General features: G+C 35.0%; 1 protein-coding gene across 2 annotated transcripts in view; it reads left to right on the top strand.

The window, feature by feature from the left end:
* The first annotated feature begins 10,186 nt into the window (after positions 1–10,186).
* Positions 10,187–20,993, top strand: part of LOC128982932 (malectin) — a 31,899-nt gene continuing 21,092 nt past the window's right edge. For both annotated transcript variants that reach the window (XM_054402011.1, XM_054402012.1), the window contains exon 1: positions 10,187–10,863. In XM_054402011.1, coding sequence (XP_054257986.1) covers positions 10,507–10,863 — 357 coding nt within the window. In that variant the 5' untranslated portion in view covers positions 10,187–10,506. The remainder of the gene's footprint in view (positions 10,864–20,993) is intronic.

The following is a 20,993-nucleotide window of genomic DNA, read 5'->3' as shown; positions in this document are numbered from 1 at the left end:
AATGCAAGCAGGTTGTCAGCCGGACCTGTCTGTGTTGAGACCTATTTAAGGGATACTTTACATTGATACATACAGGAGTGAAAATTTAAAAACGTACGTTTTCAGGAAAAGCACTTTGCAAATTTTTTCCCCCTTTTTTAAAACTTTTATTATTTTTTTTTATTTCATTAACATTTGAAGTTTCATAAAATGTCCATGGTAACGCAATATCTTTGGTAATTTTCTTTTTAAAGAGCATCTTTCGTAGAAAAACACAAAATCCTGTCACAACCATAACGGACGTTTAAATGAATATTAAAAATAGTTAATACTATTTTTATAACTATGTTTTGCTATAAACTAATTTACTTTTATGACCATTATACAATAAAAAGGTCATTGAGCTTTTGGTATATTTGGTCTTTCTAGAAAAAAATAAAAAAACTCAAAAAAAAGAAAAAAACCAATAAAATCTTTTTAAGTTTGTATAACTCCGAAAAAACTTACCTGAGACCCGAAAAATCGTTATGTTTGTATAGAGGTGTGCTTCTTTTGTGTATAAAACATTGAAATATGACGATATTTTAATTTTTGAAATTTTTATGATAGAAATCATAAACGTGATGGTCAGGGACAAGCGGTACGGTCGTGAATTCTCTGGAATAATCAAAATCTTTCTAAACAATCCTTCAATTAGACTGTTAGTTATAATAAAACTATGTGTTTCAATTGAACTAAACTGTTCAATTTACAATTATATTAAAGTTATTGTCACGACCAAACACACTATAATCCATAAGGCTGGATCGGTCGTGAAAAAAACCGCGATGGTCGTGAAACTTTGGTCGTGAAATTACGTGTTATTTGGCTCTGTTCTGGCGGTAGCCCTGCACCTCATGTTCGAGGATACAAAGTGGACTTCTAGGTTAATCTAGCAACTAGTGTACATGTTGCTCGAATTCGAGCAATTGCAAAGTATTACAGGAGTTTCAAAATGAATAACAGTCATATTTACAATGAGCTCATTGTATAAGAGTCAACTCAAAGATTTACCGATGTGTAACTCAGACCATGTTTATCTTCGTTATTGATAAACCTAAAGCATTCCGGCCGGTTTTCTCCTTCTCAAAATAACTCTCCGTACAGGCAATACAGGCCATTGATAGAGAGGGCCAATTGAGAACGAAAAGTTGTTTTGGGGCAGTGTTAGGGCGCATTTGTAACCTAAGTTGAGATTGTCCAGGGTCAGTCAGATGCTGACTGTGATGAGTTAAGCCTATTACGCAACACTGTTCAGTAGCTGCGATCGTTATCACGATTACGCCTCCTGTCTATGTTTCGTTGTCGTCGCGTCGGAGGCATTTAAAAGAGAAAAAAAAACAATAAATAAACAAATTATAGCTACACAAAACAACGATAAACGCACAAATTTAAGTTACAATCATACTAACACGATCCGTCATAGCGACACAAAACAACGATAAATACACAAATTTAAGATACAACCATACTAACACGATCCGTCTTGGGGGTTATGTTTACACAAACTCAATTAGTAAATAAATTTTCATTGAATTGAAAAATAAATAACAGCAATTAAATTATACAGCTGATCAAAATGTAAACAATTGTGTTCTTCATAAGGATAACATGGGAACTTTCAAAGCCACTGGGGCTGAGCCCAAGGGACTTTTTCAAAAATGTAAGGCCAGTTTGCAAATCTACGCGACACGCTCTTTCCAATGAGACATCAATGGATAAAATCGGTTAAGAAATGGTGGAGGAGTTCAACCGACAAAGTTTCATGTAGCGTATTAATTATATAGATTGAAATGTCTTATAAACAAAAATTAACACCATGTCTGTTATGTATGCTGAAATACTGTTCTGTAATTTAATTCAATCAGATGTTTTCATAAAAACAATGTTTGTTTACTTGTTACTTTTGTTATAAATGTTTGACAATAAAAGATTCTTCATTCATATATTTTATTCTATTTTAAATGTAATAACGTTACATAATGGCGCTGCACGGACATGAGGAATATGACAATGACGACACATCATCTACATTAACAGTGGAACAACCTACTACACATGGTTTAACTCATTTCAAGTTCGAGAAGTTTGATGCTACCAAAGAAACATGGAAGTACTACTACCAAAGGTTTGAGTTGGAAATAATTGTTTGTGGATTACAACACAATCAAGAAGCTAAAAGAATTTTACTTCTGAAATGGATTGGTGCTGAACATTATAGAATTGTGGTTGATAACTTTTATCCAACACCTATTTTAACAGTAGACTACGAGGAAATTGTTGAGTTTATTTCGAATTTCTATAAACCAAAAACATCCTATTTGGCCGAAAGACTAAAATTTGGAAAAATCGTGAAGAACAAAGATCAATCTATACGCATATTTGTAAACAATTTGAGAGCTGGTGCCACGGAATGTGAGTTTAAAGATACACTTGACGAAAGACTGCGAGACCAGTTCTTATTGGGCTTAAATGATCCTAAAATGCAAGAAGAGCTCATCAGAAAACATCCTGAGGAAAAAGCAAGACTTGTCGACATCGTTAAAGACCTACCTCATGGAAATGGCACATTCTCAACAACAACAAATAGAAACACTTGGGACATTTTCATGTGACACACAGATAAATAAGGTAGGGGCTACACGAACTACTAACAAAAGGGACAGTACTAGAATCAACTTGAATCCTGAGTCACAGTGTTTGAGGTGTGGGTTAGCAAAACATAAAACAGGTGAGTATTGCAAGGCAATGAATATTCAATGTAGAGCTTGTGGGAAAATGGGGCATTATGAACGAGTTTGTCTGAAATCCAATAATGTCGTCATTGAGAAAAATCTTTCAAGACGTTATGTCAAACAAATTGATAAGTTTGCTGGTATGAGTGATAATAGTGGCAATGTAGACTTTTTCCGTCAAAATAATGACGGATGTCCTGACATATCTGATGAGCTAGGAGATGAGCCTCCCGGTTTGGTAAAAAACATAAGTCAAATTAATAATGTAGAGAAATTTTGTTACGTTGTTAATTTAACAATAAATAGGGTTCCAATAATGATGGAATATGACACTGCTGCTGCAAGAACTATAATTAGTAAATCTACGTGGAAACAAATTGGTGAACCGGCACTGACTCCTACGGAGGAGCTGGGTGCTTATCCGTCATTTAGAATATGCTCGGCGAGACTAAGGTCGCTGTTTCATTAGAATCAACTACTTTGCAATTAAGTGTTGCTGTCACTGACACTGTTTCAGGGACACCTTTGTTTGGTAAAGATTGGATTGTAGCATTTAATCTAGATCCTAACTGTGAACATGTATGTAAGCAAAATTCTCATAGCGTCAATCATATTAACACGGACATTATAGACAAAGAGGGGGAGAAACGTAAGATATATAAAGAATTCAAAGACATAATTACCAATAACCTAGGAACAGTGAAAAATTTCAAAGCTAAGGTTAGAGTAGCTAATGATGTACAATTGCCAATACACAAACCGAGACCTGTTCCGTTTGCATTACACAGTGCAACTAGCAAGGAACTAGATCGTTTAGTGTCCTCAGGGGTCTTAGAACCTGTGGATCCGGCTACTACTCCGATCCTTTGTGCTTCTCCTTTAGTTGTTGTACCGAAGTCTAATGGTGAGGTACGATTATGTGCAGATTTCAAGGTATCAATCAACCCTCATTTAATCGATGACGAATACTGCATCCCTACGTTTGAAGAAACAGTGCTTAAGTTGAATGGTTCAAAATTCTTTTCAGTTATTGATTTGAAGGATGCGTATCTACAGATTCCAGTGGACGAAGAATCAAAAAAATATCTAGTGGTAGCGACACATAAAGGAAAACTGTAAACATTACATACATAAACAAAACAGTCTTAAATAAAACAGCTGAATAAATATTTGACAGTACAAAAGGAATCATATTACATAACAACTACATACCTAAAAAAACTATATGCTTTTTAAATAATAAACAAAATATTTTTTATGAATTTAAAAAAATGAACTTAAAGTGTTATTGACTTTACATTGGGGTTTCGATTTTTTTTAGGATAATACTATAGTGTATCTTAAGTAAAAAAAAAAAAAAAACTATTCTCCACATTACAACTATAATTGTATTTCGCGCTAGCCCGACCTAGACCACCACTGATTACACACATACTGAATTACACCGGATGAATCTCGCAGGATTTTCATTAAAGTACTATTATACATAATTTCAAAGCTAATGAAAGCAGCAACAACACTTTTGTTCTAAACGTATTTTCATAAAAAGTCAGCGAAAAAAGTTAAGGCGACAAACATAAAATTATATGTTCAAAAAAATATAAATCTTTACATTTTTATACAAATAACGAACAAACGGTAACAGCTACGACGAATGTTAACTGAGCAGGATTGTAGGAAATTTTATAACAAAGACAATAAAACTAATTACAATTCAATATGTCGTTTAACAATATAAAAAACGTGATTTACGAAACTCTTACACTTTATATGTTTAGGGGGCACGGGGGGGGGAACAAGGGGGGTAGGGGTGGTTACCTTTGGCTAAACTCTTGTCTAAATGGTAGTAGTCGATGGACAAAAAATCAGCTTTTTACTAATTCCCCACCCCCCTTAAAAACCCAGGTTGACCGGACTAACTATACTCGCGGATCCGCGCCGCGAGCGCTCTTGCGCCCGAAGCCGCCTCCCATTTCGGACTAATTCTGTCCACTGGCTGCAATTAAATACGTACTCATATCATATCATTTTAAAACTCATATCATTTTAAAGATAAAGAAATACGCCAACTTTTTATATAAAACATTTTTCTTTATCTCGTCTCATTTCAATACAAATCAACTTCACACACGAAGGTTGAAATTTAAAAGTTAAAAAATTTACATTCAAACTTAAATTACAAGTAAACTACTAAATATATCGATTACACTCTTATTGCGTTTTTTCTAGAGAATATATTAAGGATTGAAATGGTGAAACAAAATGTATTCTATTGCTGTTTGTTTCTGAGATATTGATAAAATAATAAAAGCTTACACAAATACATTTAAAAGGGTGTAGGGGGGAAAGCAAGAGGGGGAGGGGCGGGGACTTTTTACAAAATGTTCCTTATATGATCTACTAACACCCATGAAAAAATCAGCCTTTCACTAATTACTTCCGACAAAGCACTATTTTGACCCTTTATTGACTGGGCTAATTGTCCTGCACCCAAATATCTTGGTGTCATACTGGACCGCGCACTGACATTTAAGGCGCATTGTATTGCGACAAGAGGTAAAGTCTCAGCTAGGAATAATATCATCAGGAAGCTCACCAGCAGATGCTGGGGTGCTAACCCTAATGTCCTCAGAACTTCAGCTTTAGCGCTCAGTGTGTCGGCTGCGGAGAACGCTGCACCAGTATGGAATGCATCGTCACATGCAAAAAAGGTTGACATTGCAGTCAATGACATGGCTCGGATTGTAACTGGGTGTTTGAAACCAACCCCAGTACACAAACTCTATCCTATCATAGGGATCGGCCCTCCATCAATCCGACGTGATGTCGCTGCCGACGCAGAAAGGACTAAGCAAGAGACAGACCCTCGTCACCCATTACACGGCCACCAACCTGCAGAGCGACGGCTTCGGTCCAGAAAGAGCTTTTTATCGCGGACACGAGTCCTGGATGGATCACTCTCAAGCAATCGGGTGGCAAGGTGGGAGGCCACGTTGACTAACCCTCCCATACCAGCCAGGGAGGAACTGGCTCCTGGTGGAGGCCTTCACTACACGGTGTGGAAGACCCTAAATCGAATTAGGGCCGAGGTACCAAAATGTAAGACAAACATGCAGAAATGGGGTCTCTTACCAGACGAAGAAAACATCTTGTGCGCGTGTGGTGCTATTCAGGATCCTGGCCATCTGCTGATCTGCCCACGCCTAGACCAGTCTTGCACATTAGATGATCTTTTACATGCGAATGACAAAGCCATATCGGTAGCTAATTTTTGGAAAAGCGAAGTCTGATTTCCGGACACGGAAAGTAAGTAATTGAACTGGAAAATTTTCTAGCTGTAATATTGCGTTGAATATGAAGGTCAGCAATATTCCTTTTCGTGGCAATTCTTTCAGAATCCTGCCAGTGATTAAATCGTATCTGGGACTTTTCTTTGGGTTTATTTCCTTTTGTATTACTTTTAGAACTTCGGACGGTGTACAGGGTGATATAGGCAAAGATAATTATTGATTAGGTGAATCCAAATATTCAAAAATATCACTCTCGTCGTTTGGTGGATTCGGTAGTAAGGGTTTGAATACATCTGAAAAGTAATTTGAGAATATAGGTACTTGCTTTCTCCATGTTAGTTTTGGCCCAATTTCCATCATTTTTCCTGATAGGTGGAACATGTTGTAGGCCTACTATGGGTGCTTTACGTACCTCGTGAATTTCCATAAGGAGTAATCTGTAGCTTCAGTTGGAGATAAATTGTTGGTAAAGTCGGAAAACCATTCATTCTTTAGATTTACTAAACATCGTTTTAAAGATTGAGCTGCATGATTAAACCTATTTTTATCGTCTGGGTTTCGAGTATTCTGCCAAATCCGTTTTAGCTTACGTTTCTCAGCAATTCTTTTTTTTTATAAACAAAGGATAGTTTATCGATTTCGTCACCGAGGTTTTTGCTTTAGGAGTGGCTTCCCATCCTGCTTTTTGTAAAGTGGTAATTTAAGTAATTAATCGATTTCTCAAAATCGGTTGGGGTTTTTAACGGAATTTTCAGGTCAATATTACTGTTTATTGAGTCTCTAAAGTGATCCCAATCAGTGATTTTATTACAAAGGAACGGTGGTTGTTCTTTAAGAGAAATGATCTTACTACTGTATGTTTTGATAACAAGGAGAGTGATCAGATGAAAGATCAAGGGATGATTCTACATCAATATAGTTTAATGAAACGCCCTTTAGTACACAAAAATATAATAAATCTGGCACTTTGTTTTGATCCGTTGGCCGTTGGCCGTTGGTTTAGTAGGTTGGCCTGTCGAAGCACAATCAAATCCATTTTCAATTATGGTGCTATAAAGCGATCTTTCTCTAGGAGTTATTAGTCTTGATCCCAAGTGGGTGTGTTTTGCGTTATAGTCTCCACCTGCAATGAATTTTGAGCCAAGAGATGAGAAAAAATCTGTAAACTGGTCTTTATTGATTACATGAGGTGGGGGACAATAAACAGCCGACAGTGTCAGAGAGCTATCATGCCCGTCCTCTAAAACTACGCTGGTAGCTTTGTAGAAAATTATTTTGTGTTTTAGGTAGTGTGTATTGAGCTATGATTTTGGCCCAAGAGGTTGTGAAGGGAGCCTTGGCCTGTTAAAACGTTCTTGGATACGTAATTAAGTGAAATTATATGGACTATTTACAAGCAAATATAATCGAAAAATGCATTAAAAGATACATAGAAATGTGTGATTTTCACTTAAATTTATGCAAAGATTTCCGGGGGGGGCCCTCGGACACCGTTTTTTGATGTGGGCCGATGTGGGGTATTCCATACCCCCCAGACCGGCGCCACTGTCGCCCATAGTGGAACTCCCTTAAAATATGTATGGGTGACATGGAGGTCAATTTACCTTGTGTATATCAACAAAGTTTAGTAACTGAATGTAATCCGAACGATTCATAGAAAGCACTAGCCAACAGGTACAAAGTAGTGTATGCAAGATGTAGTAAATTTTCAAACATGTGTAACAGTAAAGTAAGAAATATTAGCTCATGGTTGTTTAGTTTACTGCAACAGTAGTTCGTTAGGATTGTCTATTTAAGTCAGCATGTCAACTCTGAAAAATGGTGTAACCGTAAATAAATAAATAAAGTCAATTTAAGTAAGTGGAAGGGCATACTCCAGTTGAGCATTTCCTCTTTCGGGAAAACAGTCTCTCGCGTGAGTAGTTGTATTAGTTGCAGTAAACAGCAATGACGACCTGATGGATTGTAATGCTTTTGGGAGAACCCTTTCCCAACCAGTTTATTGGTAGGTCTTTTGGATGGAGAGCAAGAGTTACGGTCTTCCAAATTATACCGTTAGTTCTACTTGCCTGTTTCCACAACGATAAGGAGTAACACGACTTTTGGCTATCCCTTTGGAGTGCAAATATTCTTCACAGTTCTCTATAGATACCTCCTACTTCAGAATGGATGTAAGCCGAATATTCAAAAATAGAGAATATGTTACTCGTAGCTCCAATTTGTGTCTTAGCAGACAAATCATTGCAGGGAATGGCGAATGGAAATCCTGAGTATTCGTCAACGACTGTCAAAATATATTTACGAGTATTAGATTGTAAAGGGGCCTTATTTAAAGTCGATGCTAAGGGCTTGATTATGAGGCGACTGTAGCATTATAATCAGGAAACGTTATCTTCTGCAGAAGCGTGGTTTTCCAGCAGGAGAAAATATTTTGCAGGAAGACGTCACTCTTCTAATTTCTTCAATAGATTTCTTTAAAATTATACAAATTATGTTGATTATGGACATTTGTTTATTCCACTTTAATTTATATACACTCTATTTTATTGGATTCTACAGCAAATCTGAAGCATTATGACATAATGTAAGTGTAACGTCATCAGCTATGTTTTCCAAACAGCTGATCGATGAGTCGTCTACAGAGAAAAACATAAGAAGAATCGGCCAATCATCAATCGGCATTCCATTGGCATGTCGCGTTTTCGCTAGCAGCCAGCCAGAGGACAGGACAGGAGCAGAAGCAGAAGCAGACGAGACCTTGCCGTCAGACCGTCACCGCCCACCACCGCGCCGTGCAGAACGCATCATACCGTGCATAGCCGAACTGTTCGTGGGAAATTGTTATCTTTATCACTGTTGCTGTCAAAACGTGTCATTTGTAGGTTAAATTTAAATTAATTTAACTGTCATAACCTAACCAAACTTGCTGATAATGAAAATTTCGAATGAAGGTTTAATAACAAAAATAGTTCTGTTCATAAAATAAAATTATAAATATCTCAAAATCAATTATATAATTTTTTAATTATAAAATTAAACTATCATAACCTAACCAAACCAACCAAACTTGCTGATAATGACAAAATCGAGTCAAAAAGTTAATGCCTCCGGTAGGTTACGAACCGGCTACCTCTGTTAACCCGGTGCGCTATCCACTACACCGAGACTGTTCACCGGTTGTTCACCACTCCGGCTGTTCACCGTATCGTTGCGGTAATGGTGTTCGCTCGAGCACGAGCCACGACGAGCAGTGGTGGAACAGGTGGGCGGTGGCGGTCGGTCGGCAAGGGTTAATCAGAAGCAGACAGCAGAAACAGAAATCCGTATCTGTCTGTGCGTTAGTGATGGGACAACCGACTGGAAAAAACAATCGACTAGTCAATCGGTTGTTTTTAAAACCAGTCGGTTTTTTCAGTCGAATGAAAAACCGAGTGAATTCCACTACAACTGGTGACTGCCTGTGCCTGACTGGTGGTGTTCAATCGGCGCAATGGTTTCAGTGTTTCAGTCATTGCAATGCAAGGAAAATAATCAAAATCAATCACATTATTACTGGAAACGTTTGATTCTTTGTTGTTGATTTATTGTCTGTTTTTTGTGTTGATATTTTATATGTGTTATTAAAGTACTTAATAACATTTAGTTTATACAAGGACAATTTTATTCAGTAGACCTACTTTCTCAACCTAAGCTCAGTAAAACAAATATTCCTGATCACTTGGTTATGGTTTTAAACTGTATAGGTCATTTACATCTAATCACGAGTACAATACTTAAAAAACAGTGAATTGGAAATTAAAAATTTTAATAGACATAAAAAATACTCATTACACTATCTTAATTGTACCTAAACACTGTTCACAATTAGTGTACAGTACGATAGTTTATCTACAACTGCTTTTATTCATTCACCAGTCAGTCTCAAAAACAGTCAGTGTGGTTCTTACGACTAGTTTCAATCATCGACGTTTGACTGTTTCCAGTTATTCCAACGATTGGTTGACTGGTTCCAGTCGCCGTGGGACCGGGAGTATGAAGTGACTAGTTTCAATCATATCCGGGAGAACAACCGACTAGTCGGTTTTTTTCCAACAATCGATTGAATCGGTTGTTTTCAATCAGTTGTTCCCATCACTACTGTGCGTGTGCTGTAGTAGATGCAATGACGTGATTGTTATGTTTAATTTGTGTTATGCCGGTTTGTGTACTGTAGATAAAGGAAAATCTGCATTATCATAAGCCATCTAGCATTAATTTGCTTGTAAAACTGATTTTGCTCAACATTTTAATTTAAACCATACAGTTTTGCTAACATTGTGATGGTTAGGCCTAAGCATTGTTTGTCAAAAATGCTTGGAATAATGTCCTGGTCAAATTTATTTGGGTGCTTCTCCGTTACCGAATAAATTAAGCAACCAGTTAAGTAGCTGCAAAGAAAAATTCCACCCATTAAAATTATCAATATGCTTAAGTTTGTGCTTAATTATTTAGTATTCTTCATTACCATAGTTTTAGCAACAGTGAGTGATGTTGTTAGTTTTGGAGAGGTGATCTATGCAATTAATGCCGGTGGAGAGGCATTTACAGACAGTTTAGGAATAAAATATGAAAGAGACCCTCTTTTTGGTAAAGTAGGAACTGCTTCAGACTATGGGAAACAGCTTCTAATTGGAAGAGTACCATCTCAAGACCAAATTTTATACCAGACTGAAAGGTACCATCATAGTACTTTTGGATATGACATTCCAATTCATAAAGATGGAGATTATGTCATGGTTCTAAAATTCTCTGAGGTTTATTTCAATTCACCTAATATGAAGGTTAGTAAGTTAGGCCTAATACAAAATTGGCTAATGCCTTAACCAATGGTTTAGTGTTAAATTACTTATTACCTACAATAGGCCTATTAAAAAAAACTTTAAGTTAAGTTGAATTTACTGGTAGGCTATCATTCATTAGCCTACATTAAAATAGGACAACCCACAATAGGCTAAGCATAACTTAGTCTACCCGCAAGTGTGAAACTTAAATATCCAACTCCATCTTTAGAAGTAACTTAAATTAATTGAACAAAAACAATCAGTAAGTTTAAGTTAGGCCTTCTTTCCAGGGCATAAGTTAAAATGACATGTTAACTGAGATTTTGTCGCCCAGTGGCTATGGGTGGTGCCGGCATTTTTTTTTTTTATGATTCACATTTTAAATGTAACTTAGCCTATTGGAGTTTATATCAAATTCCAAAAGCATTCTGTTCCTACATTTTACTACTTTAAATTAAACGAAGTTAGGTAGGCCTATGATTTTTAGTAAAGTAAATATAACTTAAGCCTACTCACATGGCCTGTGGTGTTAATTAATGATGATAGACGTTAGTTAACATAAAACGCTGTTAAAATAAGCAAAACTTTTGTTAAAACATTTAACTTAGGTAGGTAGGCCTACTTACTTTTTTCGCAGAGGATGTATGCGTCCGGTAACAGGACGTGGATTAGGCGTCCGGCAGTTACTGTCATAACCTAACCTAACCAACCAAACTTGCTGATATTGAAAAAAATCAAATGAAGGTTCAATTCTCTTAATGACATAAAATTATAAATGCCAAAAATTCTAACAAAAAGGTAGGCCTACAGTTAAGAAGAAATTACATTCAAAGCAAAATCTGTGGCAAAAAGTTAAAGAAACCGATGGGTTTTGAACCAGGGACCTCTTGGATATCAGCCGAGCACTCTATCCACTACACCACGAACAACGCTGGCTGAACATCGTATCGTTGTGGTAATGGCGTTCCGGGACCCCACAACCCGGTGACGTCACTACCGGACGCGTATCCTCTGTGTACTTTTTTTGTCTAAGATTTTGTGTATAGGCCTACAGTATTGATGAAATTCATTTGTAAAAGGTATAATCTAACCAGGGAATGAAATGTAGCTAATAGTTGTAAATCAGTGCATAACTTAATTGAGCCCCAATTCATGATGGTTTGCTGAATAAATGTTTTACTAAAATGCGTTATCATTTTCTTAGCATAAACAAACATTTTGGAAACAAGAAAGAAAAAGCAAAAATTGTACAGTTAAGACAACAATTAAATTGAATACGCCTGTAATAATAAATATGGTGCAACACCAACGATAACTAATTTGTAAATTACAGTGATGTGTTGGTACCTACTTAAAAATGATTCTTGCTGCTACCAACAGTACCAAAAACCAACGTTCACAGTTGAGAACTATAGTACAGCCGACCATTTATATGAGTTAATCAAGTCCCGAGGTTATTGATCTCTTGGTTTTGGATTTTCTCGTAAAACGTTTTAAAACGGCAATCAAAGTTACCTATTTCCCATTAATTGCTTTATTTGTAAACAACTTTTAATGTAAACTTATCGGTTGTTAGTTTGAACAAAAAACTTTTTGTTACCTATTTAATAGATTACGTATTCTCTAAAAATGATTGGTATAAGCTATCTATTAACATTGGAAGGAAATGGGACAAAAATCACACAACGTTGGGTTTTTGGACGTTTGTAATTTTATTTCTTAAGTAGGTAGGCCTTGTATTCTAGGGAAAAGTACCGGTATCAAGGATCGTCGTCGAAAAGGTTGTTTAAATGAATAATTGGGTAGGCGTACGTACCCAAGAGATGGGCTATGGGCCTTTTGGCTGTATGGTCCAGCGATTGCATCACACGGTGAGTAGGTACTATTCACTATATATGTATATAGTCAATGGTAGGAACAGAAAATAACACATTAGAAAAGCGAGTTTAGCATCATCCGTAAACCTCTGTTACAATCACCCACTGCAGTTGTGATTTTTTACTTTACACTTTACACAACCGCCATTGAAGTGCCGTCAATGAGTAGAAACCATGTTTCTAAGCTATTGGCGATGATCATTATTAAATTTAAGTTTCCCAGCCGTATATAACACTGATTCAAGGTCTTCTTTCTGGTTATAAAAACTCAAGAACAATTTATAGCCTACACAAAGAATCTCGGGAGCGTTTCATAAACTCCAAATTTCACAAACTCCAACGCTTAAAATATTAAATAAACAGAGCGGTTCATAACCTCCAATTTTCATAAGCTCCAAATCTATAACATTCAAATACTCACTGTTTCACAATGTCCAAATTTCACAAACTCCAACGTTAAGATACCAAATAAACAGTGCGGTTCATAATGTCCAAATTTCATAACCTCCAACGGTACAGTCTGAGCCAGAAGTCTCTACAGTGGTTGCCACAGTCAGATAGCAGGCACCGTTCGCCAGCGCTTAACTACTGATTATACGTGCATTTTATGATTGAAGAACACTCAGCTGTGTGACTCAAATATGTGTTAGCACACAATGTGTAAATCAAATTTACATTTTTACATTTTTAATACCTTTAATTCAAGCTTTCAGCTGAGTTTCTTAACTGTTCCGTCTCTCAATTAAAAAGCCAATTATTACATTACAAATATCGTAAGAGATTTTTTACCGATGAAAAATTTTAAAACATATAAATATGTTTTATAAGTATATTTTCTAATAGCTGTTAAAATTTCATAATGATTACATCAGTGGTTTTTTGTTATGTGCAAAAATAGCCCTTTGTTAGAAAAGTGCCGAAAACCTTGTACTTTATTCATTCTACCCACTAAAAGGATGAGTTTAAACTACATAAAAAGGTAGAAACTAACATACATAAACGCAGAAATACATTTTTATAAGTAGGATTTAACTTATACATCATATTGTAGGTATACTGGTCACGTTTCAATAAAAGCTCATACTCGAGTATTTACACATTTTTACTCGACAGCAGTCTCGTTTCTCTTTGCAACTTAATGTGGCTAGTTCAATAATGTTAAAGTTTTGACAAGGTGATAATTTATATTTTGATTTGCCTTTTCAGTGGAGAGCTAAGCATTGTATACCTTTTATTTACCAATAAAAATGCGTAATCACAAACAGTGGAGTCTTTGACTGTCGTATAAAAAAATATTAAGGTATGAAGTTGTTGTTGTTGTAACGATTATTGCATATTCTATTTAAAAATAGTGTTCAATGTAAATAATTCAACAAGTTATTAGATAGGTACCTTTTATAGTTTTTAGATTCTATTTAGCAAATTTCCCTATAAGAAAGTACAGTAGCTATTACCGTAGGTGGCATGGTAAGACCTAGGCCCGGGACCGATTTACTTTTTGATTTTGATGTCCCCAGAGGCCAAAAACACAATTCGTTAAAATTGTTATAGGTACAGCTGTCCGTGTGAAAGCATGCATTTTCTAAATTTAAACCGACGACAGTCAGGGATTGCCCTGGTGTCTTAAAATGGTTATTGCGAAAGCAAGACAAAAAGGAAATTTTAGTTTCTTAAATTCAGAGGGTAATTCGGATGAAATCATCATTATTCTTTGGATTATGACTATTTCTCCTTTGAACTTACCACTGAAAATTTTTGCTTCAATCATTTTTGGTGTCATTTTTAGCGAATTTCCTTATAGGGAAATAAGCTATTACCGTAGGTGGCATGGTAAGACCTAGACCCGGGATGGATTTACTCTTTCATTTTGATGTCCCCAGAGGCCAAAAACACCATTCGTTAAAATTTTTATATATGTATATATTCAATTCAATTCAAACAATTTTAATTAATGCAATTTTTTTATTAAATACATAATCCCTTATGACATGCAAAGCACGCTCGGGATGAAAAACATATTTTTATTAATACATTTCATTTTCTTGTTTCTGGCAGAAAAAAGCTCATTTTTCCTTCTTTGTCACTTTAACAGAACAGAGAGTAACATTTCCTATTGCAACAGTTTTAATCATATAAATAACACTTAGACAAATTAGAATAATTTAATAAGAACACGGTTTTTAGAAAGACAATAAATTCTACATGCAAATATAAATAGTTATTTATCTAAAACAAAGCTAAAAATAAGTTACAGATTAGTTATGCTATATTATGATTGATAGAAAACAACAAAGCTTTTGACTTTATCATTATCACCTTTTATCATTATAAACTTCATTACCGAACATTTTTACAAACGCATTAAAAAATTTTGGACCAAGACAACAAAACTGATGCCTACTAGTTTCCTTTTTAAAAAAGCTTTCTGCTAACAAGTAATATTGTGCTGATCGAGATATTCTATTGACAGGTTTCATTTTAAACATGTACGGATATTAAAAAACAAACATAATCAAACAGTATACGTGCAATTGATTGAAGGTTAAAAGCTCTTCATGTTCAAAAAGATAACTTACTCTATCATATTTTTTAAATCCAAAAACAGCCCTCAGTGCATGTCTTTGGTTCGTGATGACAGGTTGTAATATGGTAGGATAAGTACCCCCATAATGTACTATTCCATATCTCATCACACTTTCAAACCAGGAGATGTATACATTTTTTAAATGCTCACTCCTAATGTTGTCTCTTAAGTGATATAAAGCATAATTTATTTTCCTTAATTTAATTGAAAGTTGTTTTACATGCTGCTCCCACTTTAAATGATGATCAACAAACAATCCTAGATATTTAACATATTCTACTACTTCAATACAACTGCAAGAACAATTATACAAACAAGGGTGTTTACGGTACAATAAATTAAATTCATTTTGTAAATTTTCTCGTGATTGATTATAATGTTTTGAGTGAAGTGCTTGATTTGCAATTTGACAACCCTGAAAGAGTGGTTTTGGGCCCCATTATTTTTTGATATATATAAACGACTTGCTGGAGCTTGATTTATGTTCAAAAATATTTGCCTATGCTGATGACACAGCTCTTGTGTGCTCAGCTTTCAATAAAAGGTAGCTGAAACTAAAAATAAGAAAAGATTTAGACAAGATATCAAATTGGCTAATTGAAAACAGATTGTTAATAAACTCCTTAAAATCGAATTGTTTATTTTTCGATGTTTATATATAACGATGTACGGAGGGATAATGCTACTTGATATTTAGATTCAGTGATATCACCATAGATAAATCATAGCTTAGTCAATGATATCACTACCGACCGTCCCTTCTCCGCGCCACTTCCGGCGTTCGAGGCCGGGTAGCACTGGTAGCAGTTCCTCACTCCGTATTTACTCGAACCGTGCGTCGATTTTAGGATAAGTAAAAACAGTCGATGATGCGTAGAACCATTGCAATAATTAAATGCTACTAAGTTTCATCGTAGGTGAACGCATTGCTTAGAATCTGTTTTAAATTACACAAGAAATGACATATGTATACATGTACTAGGTCTGCCGCTTAGAAAACGACCTCCTCCAGCATTGGTTTAGCATTAGCGCGCAGGTCGTTTTCTAAGCGGCCGAACTATAGTGGATGATCTGCTAACATTTTTAATGGTTACGTAACACTAAACATTACGTCAAGTTATTTATAGGCCTACTGTGAATTTATATTTATTCTGTGATTTACCTTTCGGGTTTTGGACGACTTTTAACTCGATGTATAAAAAGTATATGTAACATAGTTACTACTCGGTGTAACATATTATGTTTTTCCGAGGGAAATATATTCTTCAATAACCACTAACGATTACAAATGATAAAATTGTAAGTAGAACCTTTGTTTTAGTAGGGTGATCCTTAATCCGAGTAGTTTTTGCGTGGACTAAATAAGGATCGATATACTGTTATACGGTTTACTGTTAGTTTTTTATATGTCAAAGAGTCGTTTTCACCAAAACTGTTACTGTTAACACGCATAGATTTTTTACTAAACTCTGTACTACATTAACATTTCACTTCATGACGGTTACCCCTATTGTAATAAAAATACTCAACGGCCCAATCCATCCCATGTATTCCATCCCATGTATTACATGTATTATCGGTATTATACAACATACGAAAGGTGACAGTGGATTGGGCCGTTTAGTATTGGCAAAATCGGCATGTAAACTGCGAACTCAATTAGGCCTTTTACCATCAGTAACTTTAACAACAAAACCAAGATACCAGAAAACGCCAAATAAAATTTTAACACAAATCACTAATTTCACTAATTAATTATGGGTTCAATATTAAATGGAAAACTCCTGCTTTGTTTTTATTTCAAAAACATTATAATGAGATGATATATTCTAAACGTTTCTGTAAACATTTGACGCTTACTTTAGTGTTTAATCAATATTTTGTTTAAAGTGGAATGACCTCAACGGCTACTCTGGAACTAACCTGAGAATTAAACTAAAAAAGTTCGTAGAGACAATATATTTTTTCACTAAAGCAATTACTATGACAAGTTCCAGTGAGCGGGATTTATTAATTTTGTTTGGAGAAGGTTTTAACTAGGTACATTCTGTTTCTCAAAGGAAAAGGGGTTAAAATCATATAGACTAGCATGCATAGTATGAATAAAGTACAGGGAAAACCTATAACAGTAATATTTTGAGGTAGTTTCCTTTTCTTTATATGCTTGTCAATGCTGGAGAAACGTAATTTCGTGATTGGTTTCGACAAATGGGTAATCAAACCCTAACCATGCACTGCAGTGGCAAAAATGTTAGACGTGAGCCGTTGATTAGCTTTTTCAAATATAGATGAATATAAACTCGTTAAATGTTTTAAAATGAAATCATAATATATCCATTGAATATAACATGTAATACTATCTAACAACTAAATGGCTAAAGAGGATGAAGAAGCAAATAAATAGGTATTGTAATGTGGTCTCAACTATGAACCCGCTGAACGTTTTAAATAGGCCTATTTCGATAGAATGTAAAGTCAATCGCACTTTTAGCAGGAATTCCACCACATAAACTTAGAATAAGAGTAGTTTCTATTTTTGTTTATATTATTTTGACCAGAACCAAATCTAGGGTAAAGTTTAGTCAAAGGGATGCATTTACACTAATTTAGTTTACCTTAACGAAAGGAGAATAAAAGTAGAAATAATAACTGGGCCAGGTCGCTAATTCAGTGGGTTTTACCAAGAACTTAAATTATCTCCACATCTTTATATGCCTTTTCATATTTCACGAAGACAATTTCCGAAATTACAATCGGGGAAGCATTTATATCAAAGAATTTTGTTAACTATAGACTACCGGTAAGCATTAAAATGCACAAACATACGCCTGTAAATTAAGTTACCATTCTTCGTAATGTAATGACATATTTGATGTAATATAATGATAATTAAATGCTAGAAACTCAGTTTCTATATCCCGTAAACTGATGCTGAGCTGGCCAAACTCCTAGCGCCAATGCCGCGCCAAGCGATTTTATGCCTATTTTTAATCGCTTAAACATGATACAAGCAGGCTCCGTATCAAAAAAAGCTTAAAATAAAAAATAAAATTCATACTTTGATCTAAAACTTTGCCGCAGGAATTTTTTTCCTGACCAAAAAATAAAAAAGTTCCTCGCTTACTACATTTTTCATGTTTTTTTATGGTGTTAAAAACAATCATCTGTTTTAATTTGCCTAAATAAATTATAAAAATTATGTTAAGGTAAAAACTAGCTACATAGTAATGAGCACTGGTTTTTCCAGAAAAATAATATATCAATTTGAAATTTGTATGTTAACAAATAAGTGTAGCAGAGCAGGATGAGTGAATGTATGTTTGTGTAAAACAGAGAGGTTCATTCGGCCCGTCCGCCTCGGTATCCCGCCAATTCGATTGACTTATGGCAGAGACTGTACCGTTGGAGCTTGTGAAACTTGGAGGTTATGAACCGCTCTGTTTATTTGATATTTAAAAGTTGGAGTTTGTGAAATTTGGACATTGTGAAACTGTGCTTATTTGAAAGTTATAGTTTTGGAGTTTATGAAGTTTGGAGGTTATGAAACACACTGTTTATTTAATATTTTAGACGTTGGAGTTTGTGAAATTTGGACATTATGAACCTCACCCAGAATCTCTGGTTCCTGAACTGGATGATGCCTAGTTATTTAATTTCATTTACGGTTACACTAAATTACACTATATTATTGCACTTTCGATTAATTAAATCAGTTATGTAAGAAAAATGTTTTTAATCTCACTTGGTTGGGATTTGCATTCAAAACGTGATTGAAAAAGGTTGCGGTATGTGTAAACAACATTTGTAAACATATCAGTGACAGCCTAGGAGGATTAAACATTAAGGAGAGGACACGCTGTAGTTTCGTTGAAGTCAGCGTACTGAGGAGGGGGGAGGCAGCGCTACTCTCCCGCCCCCCTCTCATACTGCGTTGTATGCGTTACTGGAAGATTTGGTAACAGAAATATCAATTGACTATTTAAAAATTAGACTTCATCATGCTACGAAAATTAAAAAGTTAAATTCTAACCGTAATATTAGGAACCTATTAAGAGGAAAGTCATATTTATGAACCAATAGTACGTTCAAAGGTGAGTAATTTACACAAGGACGACTTGTATTTTAGAATTCGTTGTCCTTGTTTTTATTTTTTGCCATACTTGTATTGTGTATTATTTATAATACTCTAACCAGAGCGCGGGACTCCGGTTCATGGGGTCCCGGGTTCAAATCCCGCCATATCACCAATGGATTTTACTGTTCATAAATTAAAACTCAAATCATAAGTAGTACTGTATGTGTATTTGAACATTTTCTTAAAGAGAAATAAAATAGGTTTTAATCCTTTAAAAGAATGATAAACGCACTTTGGCGTCAGAAGACGCGATGATTGTTGAACATTTACACTTTTTACTCGAAGTTTCTTTGGGCAAACAGATCAAATATAGTTCAATATGATATTAAAAAAATCTAGAATTTGATTACCAAGAAATTGTTTTACTTTTTATGATTGTAATTTAATTGTAACGGCTGTTGGTGTAAAAAAAGTTAGAGTGGCTTTGCATTTTTTCTTAACTTTGGTTATTTAAAATCACCTGTCTAGCACATCAATGACTTAAAACTAGTAAAAAATTATATTAACAAATCGAGAAAACTATGAAAAATGCTAATTTAAAATGTATTTCACCACCCGAATTAAAATTTTCATTTTAACCTATTATTAGTAAGATTGTTTTATAAACTGGAAAAATAAAAAAAAACTTTATTGTAATTATTTTTATAAATACCACTTTTAAATATAGGTAAATATATATTTTTTATTTCGAGAAATTCTTAAGGAACATGAATAAATTGTTAATTTGTGTAGATACATCATATTTTTTTCAAAAACGTAATTATAGTAATCATATGTTCAAAGTCCAGGTCAATTCATTCAACTTTGATCTTCAATAATAAATAATAAATAATCGTTTTTATAGGAATGATTGACACCGTTCGATAGGAAATTTAATTTACTTTAAGAATGCCATCGGTGAATAACACGGGTGTTTTAGTTTAGCGGCAATTTTAATTCGAAACAGCGCGCGTCGCGTTTTTCCCTATCTCTCCCATGTTATAGCCGCGGCTTTTTGCCACTCTACGGCTCCGCGTGCCCCTCTAGTGTTCTGCTAAAGCTGTCTTCACCGCAACACGTGTATTCCTATTCGCGTGCCCTCTCCTTAATGTTTAATCCTCCTAGGTGACAGCTAGGAAAAATAATCTTGATCCGAACAGCTGTTCGTTATTTCACAGATGATTATGCAATAAAAATTGGACGAAAACTTGACATAAATCGCACAAAACTAAATTTTTGAACGTTCGTAATATTATTTACAAAGTAGTGAGGCCATATTTTAATGGCTAAAGACAATCTCGCATATCCAGTGAATACATTAAAATTACTTGGATCTTGATAGGTACTCTCGTTTTCCAGGAGAAGATAGCGTAAAATGCCATCTTGAGTGTTACAGACAGAGGGAAAGACAGACAGGCAGACAGAAATTGGGATAAGACTCGTTTCTGCTTATTTAATGTAGGCTATAAGACGTAAAAATAACCTAAAAATATATAATTCTGAGCAATGTACAGACAAAACTCTAATTTTATTTATATAGATAAACTTAGACCTA

The sequence above is a fragment of the Macrosteles quadrilineatus genome, unplaced genomic scaffold (assembly GCF_028750875.1).
Source record: "Macrosteles quadrilineatus isolate MER2022 unplaced genomic scaffold, UCM_ALF_1.0 Scaffold_1__1_contigs__length_201487025, whole genome shotgun sequence".
NCBI lineage: Eukaryota > Metazoa > Arthropoda > Insecta > Hemiptera > Cicadellidae > Macrosteles > Macrosteles quadrilineatus.
Note: the sequence above shows the minus strand (reverse complement) of the source record. Positions and strands in the feature narration are given on the sequence as shown.